The 8,975-nt window shown below is 41.6% G+C and overlaps 1 protein-coding gene and 1 pseudogene across 1 annotated transcript; one reads left to right on the forward strand and one right to left on the reverse strand.

Annotated features, from left to right (window-relative positions):
- The first annotated feature begins 5,389 nt into the window (after nt 1-5,389).
- LOC148917720 (uncharacterized) lies at nt 5,390-5,872 on the forward strand. The gene has a single exon (XM_089050390.1). The coding sequence runs from the start codon at nt 5,390-5,392 to the stop codon at nt 5,870-5,872; it is 483 nt and encodes a 160-aa protein (XP_088906516.1).
- A 316-nt stretch (nt 5,873-6,188) lies between these two features.
- Nucleotides 6,189-6,777, reverse strand: LOC148917721 (uncharacterized; annotated as a pseudogene).
- Between the last annotated feature and the right edge of the window lie 2,198 nt (nt 6,778-8,975).

Here is an 8,975-nt window from a genome sequence, read left to right on the forward strand (position 1 = left end):
AGACCTTCCTTTCTTTCACCAGATTGGCATGGCCATATGAGAACCCTCTCATTGCGATAGAATACAGGCCATGGAGAGATCTAGGTTGGGCAGAGGGAGCCCTTCTGCCCAAGAGCATGAGGGTCCACCAGCAATCAAAATCAACCAACCTCCACCTATTCCACAACTTGTGGCCCATGCACCATCAATGTTGCCTTACAGACCTGTAAGGATGGATCCGAACCCATTCCTCCCGAAGAGGCGTAAGAGGCAAAGGGGGAATCAACCTCTTTGCCAACAATGACAGAACCAGGAATCATCCATATTTTGAAGAAGAGGAAGAACACAGAGAAGCCCAAGCCATCAGGATGGAGCACATAATTGACCACATCCATGAAATCTACACCATCAATGCTTTAAATGACATGGGGCACTCAGAGAATGATCGGGAGATGATGAGGCTTGAGGCCGAAGAGGAGAAAGGCATAGCCTACATTGATCGGATACTCTATCACTCAAGGTCCCAAACTTCACCTTGTTTAGGAAAGATTGGTGCATAACCATAGAACATAACCCTCTTGAAGCTAAGGCTTTTGGAAATTCTCTCGACAAGCTTTCACTTGGTCTACGAGCCATCAAACTTGGGAGCAGATAGAAAATGTTTCCATGACTATTATTTTCGACGGAAGTCACCATGTGATCTTGTCGCCTTAAGTAAGTGAAGATGAACTCTGCCAGGACTTCATAATCAGATTCAAAGCTCAAAATGAAATGTCGAATCCTTATGGAGGAAAGGCACTTCATCTAAATGGCTCAAGCCGCCCTTAAAATCTCTCTGAGAAAAATATTTGATGGGATCTTTGCTGCTGGCAGATAAAGCATCTAAATATGAGGGGCTGCTTAGGAAGAACAACAAAAGAGGAACTCTTCCAAAGGCACATACTACAAGACTCCTTCTTCTTCAGTCCATCTGGTTGAGGTAGAATCAGAAGAAGATAGGGCTTGGAGGAAAAGAAATTGCAGAGTAGAGATGGCAAAATTGAAACATCCCATCAGCTGCAAGGCTCTTACAAAGCCACCAAAGACCAGAAACCTCCACCATTCATAGGAGGTTTGTTCCAAACAAGGTATATTCCTTTGATCTGACTAAAGCGATGCTTTATTTGATGAGATGCTGCTGCAAAAGGCAATAGAGACACCCTGTTGAGCAAGACCTCAAGGGGATAGTATAGAAGGCACAACTCTTGGAACCATTCCACCAATAGTTGTGTTGTTTTGGGATGTCATACATGAAGGAATAGGAAGGTTAAAGAGAGACCTCCATCAGACCCATTTCCCTATCATAAGTCAACACCAGGGAAGCTAATCAAAGGCCAAGGCAACTATCTCAGTTGGGGTAGTGCTCTACAACAAGTGCAGGTGTGAAACTAAGTTAGAAGTGGTTACGGGCGGCGGGATCAACCCACACCTAGTATTTTTGACAGGAGTTGGAATGTCCTTCTCGAGGCAGAAGAACTATCTTACTAAGGATGATAGAGCAGCCCAAGAAGGAGATACCCATTAAGATGGGAATGAAAAACCTTTGGCAACTATCATAGAAGGAAGGTATTCAAGGAAAAGTAGCGGACCAAGAATTAACGAACTCGAGAAGAGAAGGGTTCAAAGGTAGTATCGCATATTTCTAAAAACAAACCCACTGGTACTTCTAGATAGAAAGGAAGAAACCGTAAGAACCTCCTAGAACAAATAGAATAAAGCGGATTTTCAAATAGACCTTCCGTCCACCTTACCTCATCCTCAGACAACCAGCTTGAACCTACACAAGTACAAGGAGAGCCCGAACCCATTCCAGTAGAAGAACAAGAAGAGTGGACTGAAGAGTATGAAGAAGAGCAGCTAGATTATGAACCATCTGTAGATGACCAGAATGGACTCATCGAAATAGGAGAACAAGAAGACTGGATAGAAGAATATGGGGAAGAACAGATGGAATACGATGGAGAATTAGGTGAAGAAACTGAGGCTTTTGGTGCATAACTAGAAAGCCTGTTGTAGGGTGATCTAGGCATCAACATGGTCTTCATCTTGCCAGAAGAATTCAGGGCAGTAGAAGGGCAAGAAAACACTCTAGAAGGAGATGTTTTCTCCTATGAAAGCTTTGAGTGCAGATTGGCAGAAGTAGAAGAAGCACTAAAACAGCAAACACCTACTACCAAGACAGTGGAATGCTATGAAACTCAGTAATGCCTTTGCTTCTCCAAACCAACCAAAGATATGGCCAATCACCTCAGACCTCTATTCATAACAGCAAACTTTGGGGGGTATTCCTATTCCCAAAGTGATGGTAGATGGAGGTGCAACCATTAATCTTTTACCTCACAGATTGTTGAGCAAGATGGGAAGAACAGAGAAGGATCTAATTCCAACACGTTTGACTGTCACCAACTTTGCTGGGGGCATCACCAAGACTCATGGAATCCTGGATATGGATGTCATAGTTGGAACCAAAGAATTAAAGATTGCATTCTTTGTGGTAGACACTACTTCTAGTACTTATAATGCACTGCTTGGCAGGGACTGGATTTACTACATTAACAATTAGCCCTTTGGAATGAAGAAGGTTACATGGAGATAGTAGAGGCCGACCCACGACCATTTCTTCCCTCTGCCATGTTTTGAGGCAAGGTATTATCATGATGACCTTGGTCCTTTTACCTTCCTTGGAGTCCACCAGAATGGCCGCCCCCATGGTGTCACGGCCCATAGACTCATTGAAGATGGTTTAGCCAGTTCTCTAGAGGACTGGAATAGACCTTTTGTTCTAAACCTCTAGAACTCTGATGTTTAGTCCCAATTAATAAGGGAAGGATCGAGCTGCAACAATCCGATCCATTACAAAAAGATTGTTGATATATTGGGAAGAAAGGAAGCTCTTTATGCAGGATTCAACCATCAATATGGCAGAATTCACCCATGAGAGCATTGAGGAGCAGGAAGGGAGTTTGTAGGAGGAAGTACTAGATTTTGCACCAGTAGCACTAGATGATTCTTTACCAAAAGTAGAAGATCCACTGCAGAAAATAAACTTAGTGACAGAAGAGGATCCTAGACCCACTTGCATTATGCATTGCTGGAGGAACCACTCAAGAGTGAAATCATGGCACTCTTGCATGATTTTAGAAATTGTTTTGCTTGGCATTAACATGAGATGCCTGGATTAGACAGAAAGCTGATGGAACATAAGCTGCCAATTAAAGAAGGTTACCTCCTAGTCAAACAGGCCAGAAGAAGGATGTTTATGGATACTGAACTGAAGGTCAAGGAAGAAATAGAAAGATTGCTCAAAGCAAGATTCATCAGACTTGCCATTTATGTTGATTGGCTAGCTAATATTGTACCAGTTCTGAAAAGAAAAACAGGAATAGTTAGAATCTGTGTGGATTATAGGAATCTAAATGAAGCATCTTCCAAGGATGAATATCCTATGCCAATAGCAGACATGGTAGTAGATGGAGCTGCCCATAACCAAATGCTATCTTTTATGGATGGCAATGCAGGATATAATCAGATCATGGTGGCAGAAGAAAACATTCACAAGACAGCGTTCATGTGCCCAGGGCACATAGGTGCTTTTGAATATACTGTAATGCCTTTTGGCTTAAGAAATGCAGGAGCCACTTATCAAAAAGCAATGAATTCTGTTTTCCATGATATGATAGGGCATTCTTTGGAAGTATATATAGATGATGTGGTGATTAAATCCCCAGAGATGGGAGATCATGTATCAAATCTAAGAAAGGCATTCCTGAGAATGAGACAACATAAGTTGAAAATGAATCCCAAAAAATGTGTTTTTGGAGTTCAGGCAGGAAATTTCTTAGGTTTCTTAGTCCACCAAAGGGGCATAGAAGTTGACAAAAATAAAGCAAAATCCATCATAGAAGCTATACCACCCCGGAACAAAAAAGAACTGCAGAGTCTCCTAGGAAAAATTAATTTTCTAAAGAGATTCATATCCAATTATGCAGGAAAAATCCAACCTTTCTCCTCCTTGTTAAGGTTGAAGCAAGAACAAACGTTTAAGTGGGAAGAACAACATCAACAAGCCCTTGAGGAAATCAAGTATTACCTCTCAAATCCACTAGTTCTGTCCCCACCAAAGAGAGGCAGGCCAGTCAAACTATATGTTTCTGCATCAGAAGTGTCCATTGTTAGTCTATTAGTTCAGGATAACAAGGAAGAAAAGGAACAGACAGTCTACTATCTGAGCAAAACTCGTGACAGAAGTGGAAAGAAAGTATTTTGCAATTGAAAGGCTTTGTCTAGCCTTATACTTCACCGCTGTGAAACTCAAACACTACATGCTGCCATACACCATCTACATCATTGCCAAGGCAGATTTAATCAAGTACATGTTAACAAGGCCAATGTTGAGAGGCAAAATTGGAAAATGGACTCTGGCTTTGACAGAATTTGCCTTCAGATATGTTCTTCAGAAAGCTGTCAAAGGACAAGCTGTAGCAAATTTCTTAGCAAATCATCTAGGAGAAGAGATTGAAAATATGGACTCTTTGGATATAGCAAATGCAGATCTGTTGACTAGAGCCCATATTTGCCTCAACAATCCCATCTATTCAGTTCACCTCACACCTTGGAAACTATACTTTAATGGATCAAAGACAGACATAGCCTCCAGAGCAGGAATTGTTCTAAAAGAACCACTAGGGATCAGACAATGTTATTCTTTCCAGTTAGATTTCCAGTGCACCAACAACAAGGCAGAATATGAAGCTTTAATCATAGTGGACTTGAAATACTAGTGGAATTGGGAATCCAATATGTGGAAATACTAGGAGATTCTATGCTTGTGTTAAAACAAATTGTTGGAGAATACAAGTGTCTGAGTCCTTCTTTAGCTGTCTATTTAGTGGCAGCCAAAAACCTTCTAACAGAATTCAGAGAAGCTACTTGGGAACATATCCCAAGAGAAGAAAACTTTGCAGCAAATGAATTGGCTCAGGTAGCAACAGGTATACAAATGCACGAAGACTGTGTGCAAAGGATCATCAAGGTAGGAAAGAAGAGTCTACCTTTTGTTCTGACCAGAGGAATGGAGATAGATGTCAATTCTGCCATAATCACTGAAGATGATTGGAGAAATCCTATCATAAATTACTTACAGTATCCAACCCTGCCCTCTGAGAAAAGAGTCAGAATCATGGCTTTAAATTACTTTATGTGGAATGGAGATTTGGTCCAAAAAAGCAAGGATGAGGTACTTCTAAGGTGCCTTGGAAAGAAAGAATACATGAAAGTGATGGGAGAAACTCATGAAGGAATCTGTGAAGCTCACTAAGGAGGAAGTAAGATGTGTTGGTTAATTAGGAGGTATGGCTACTTCTGGCCAACTATGATAAAAGATTGCATTGACTATTCCAAGGGGTGTAAGGCTTGTCAAAGTTATGGCCCAATCCAGCAAGCTCCTTTAGTTCCCATGAATCCAATAGTCAAACCATGGCCATTCAGAGGATGGGAAATGGATCTCATTGGCAAGATTCATCCAGCCAGTAGCAAGCAACACTATTTTATCATTGTTGCTACAGACTATTTCACCAAATGGGTGGAAGCCAAGCCTATTAAATCCACTACATCTCAGGAAATCATCACTTTTATCATTGTTGATACCCTGAACAAACTCTTAGCAGGAAAGCAGGCTGTATCAAGGGCCTACAACAAAAGATTTAGAAACAAGAGTTTTGAAGAAGGAGAAATAGTCTGGAAAGCAGTTCTGCCCCTTGGAACACATGTAGCAGGTTATGGAAAGTGGTCACCTACATGGGAAGGTCCTTCTATAATTAAGCAAATCCTTGGAATAGGGGCATACAGATTATAGGATCGAGATGGAGATGTTCATGCTGCACCAATCAATGGCAAACAGTTGAAAAAATTCTACACAACCATGTGGGATTCACAGGCTGCACAAACAGATCCTGGGATAGAGAAGAAACAAGATTGAAACTGATTGTTTAAAAGTTTTGTTCATAATTTATTTTTGTCTAATTTGTTAAAGTTTATTTCCCTTTTGTTTTTACTCTATGTTATTTCATCAAAAGAAATTGAAAATCTGAAAATTGCGACAAATAAATAACTTTTATTAAATATTAAATATTAGTCATTTTCCATGACTAAAGTTTATTATAGTTTAAAAATTAAAACCCTAATTGTCTAAGGGTTTCTTGCAAGCTGGCCTTCTTGATAGAGAGTTCCTTCTGCAGAAGACCTCGATGGATTGAAGCCTCGGCACAGAAGTGAAACCATGCTCTGCATAAGGAAAGTGGCTTTGGTCTTGGAACTTAGTCCACCGAAGTCTGTTCTGCACCTCCCGGCACTCTGCCTTTTGCTTTGCATAATCAGCCAAGTTGGCTTCATGAGTGGCTTTGCAGAACTCAGAGGTCTTGAAGGTGGGTTTGAGATCCTCATAATGGTCGTGGAGGTTGAGCACATCTCTTGCCAAGCCAAGACTCATCTCAAGTATGGCTTTAGGAGCCATGTTCTGTCTGTGCAGGAGGTCCATATCCTTCATCAATTGGTCAATAGCCTCCCTGTCCTCATCCAGCTCCAACTTAGTCGATTGGCAGATCTTCAGTCTCTCCATTGCCTCCTCCATTGCCTTGGACTTGGCTTTGCGAGTATAGCGAGTTTCTCGGCTTGTCAAATGGGCATCCAGATCCATAGCCTTGAATTACACTGGATCAACATAAGAGCGTAGAGATGAAGTTGGAAGGAGTGGATAGGCATCTGCAGAAAAGAATGTAAGTCGAGAACCAGGAAGAAACGGAAAAGAAAGAAGCCCAAAAATGCAATAAAATTTACAGCAACAATTGGAGGCTTTAGAAGGTGGTCATCACAACCAAAACCACAGAGTCCTGGGCACTTCTACATAGAAAAGCTAATGATTAGAGAGATCTAAACAGAACAGAATTGCAGAAAATAGATAGAAGTGAAACTAGAATAGGAAATTACGACAAGTCCAGAGCAGTGCGGATGCCTCCACTTTAGGTTACGAGGTGCAACAAGAAGATCCTGCTCATTGGTTCTATGACAGACCGCCTGAATTTTCACAAAACCGAGATGAATCCTGTCCCTGGCATCACACCCATGCCGGGTTCACTCCTTAAAAAGGTAACCTCCTTCTTCAAAAGGAGTAAGGGCACGAGACTTTTTGCCTAAAATTAGAGTCTCCTATAATTTGAACATTTGCCAAAATTTCCACCTGCATAAAACAGAGTTTTATAACCCAACCGGTAGCACGCACAATATAAGTTTATGCAATTCATCTAATTGGCCTCCGGCCTTCAAATATTCCCAAAAAGAGCTGCCAACAAAGTCGTTAGATAAAAATTTCCTTAAACATGGCAAGAACAAGCTCAAACACACTTATAATTGCCGAAAGCAAAACTCACCACTAACTTTCCTCAATCCAACAAACGAGGTTTTAACATGCATCAATTATCATCTATAAATTATCACCATTTATTCCATGGCCTCAGCCCATTATATTACATACTTTATTCAATAGTACACCTACACAACCCTCCCTTAGCCAACCGGGAGTATGAACAAAAATCTAAACATACCTCGATTTCAAACGAGTTTCAGGGCCAACAACAAGGTCCGCATCACACTCAACGAAACACATAATTAGAGTTTAACCCGTGGTTGCGCCATTACTTCAGGCTGCCTCATTACCCTTCGAGGATCAAGCCACACGTAGTTCTTCCATATCAACGGTCGCATCTCCGATAATATACAATTAACTAAAGCAGAACCAACAAATACATTTCAAATTTATCACCAATCAATTTCCCACTAAACACAATGAACACATTCTCAAACTCTTCCTTTACATCAAATCAACCTGCAACCATACCCTATCCAAGGCGTATGTTGCTGAGCAACATCTCCCAAACCGGGGCATAAACATGTACAAGGTCCTCTCAAAGGACAATCTCACGATTTCAATCCCGAATCAAAAACCACATATACACATATATGTATATATATAATAACACACACCTCTCACCATCATCATGTACCAGAGGACACAATCCAACAGGGGATCGTTTGACTAGTCCACATGGCAGAGCAATCCCTCAATTCACCATGCGTCTAGGGAACGAGCCGTCCAACTGGGGGACTAACTCTCAGCCCAGCACGTACGGACGAAGAATCAAGACCCTACGCACATGTAAATAGTCATACGCGCGCAGACTACCCGATCAAGGGTCTACGGTAACACCCGTTAAGGTATGCCCGGGTATCAACACATTCATAGATCCATATCCATTTCCATGTATCAGTATCCAAAGGGAGGTACATGTGATGCTGCACATCATGTCTGGGGGAAACAATCCAACAGGGGATTGTTGACTAGCTCACAATTATCCGGCCCTCAAGCGGCCATGTGGCTAGGGAACGAGCCGTCCAACTGGGGGACTAACTCTTAGCCAGCACGTACAGCCGATAAAATCAAAGCTTGTACGTCTGAAAACCAATCCTACACGCGCAGACTACCACCCCTCAGGGTCCACGGCAACATCTCGTCAAGGATGCCCCGTATTTCAACATATCCAAACCATATCATAATATTCCCGGCATCCCACAATTCCAGGATCCGTAACCAAGAAAGCCCACACGCCCGAAACACGGCACGTGTGTGAATAGTAACCAGGGGATGGTACGTATGATGGTGGAGTTCGTAACCCTTATCACAACATTATAAAATGATATTTTCTTCCTTAATTCAATTGTGCCAAACCTCTATATCTTTCGGATATATCATAATTCTAAATCAGATAAAAACACATTGAAATATTAACACTTCCTTTCCAAAGCATCGTATTAAGAAGACATCCGAAGGGCCTGGGCAAACTCCGACGGGCCAAAATAAATCTCAAACATAAAACCCATAACCGAAGAGGTATTTAAGATAGTGC

The sequence above is a fragment of the Prunus mume genome, linkage group LG4, assembly GCF_029339155.1.
Source record: "Prunus mume cultivar Tortuosa linkage group LG4, ASM2933915v1, whole genome shotgun sequence".
Classification (NCBI taxonomy): domain Eukaryota; kingdom Viridiplantae; phylum Streptophyta; class Magnoliopsida; order Rosales; family Rosaceae; genus Prunus; species Prunus mume.

What these genes read in the sequence shown, in the direction of transcription:
- LOC148917720 (XM_089050390.1), top strand. Translation starts at nt 5,390, where the DNA reads ATGATAAAAGATTGCATTGACTATTCCAAGGGGTGTAAGGCTTGTCAA.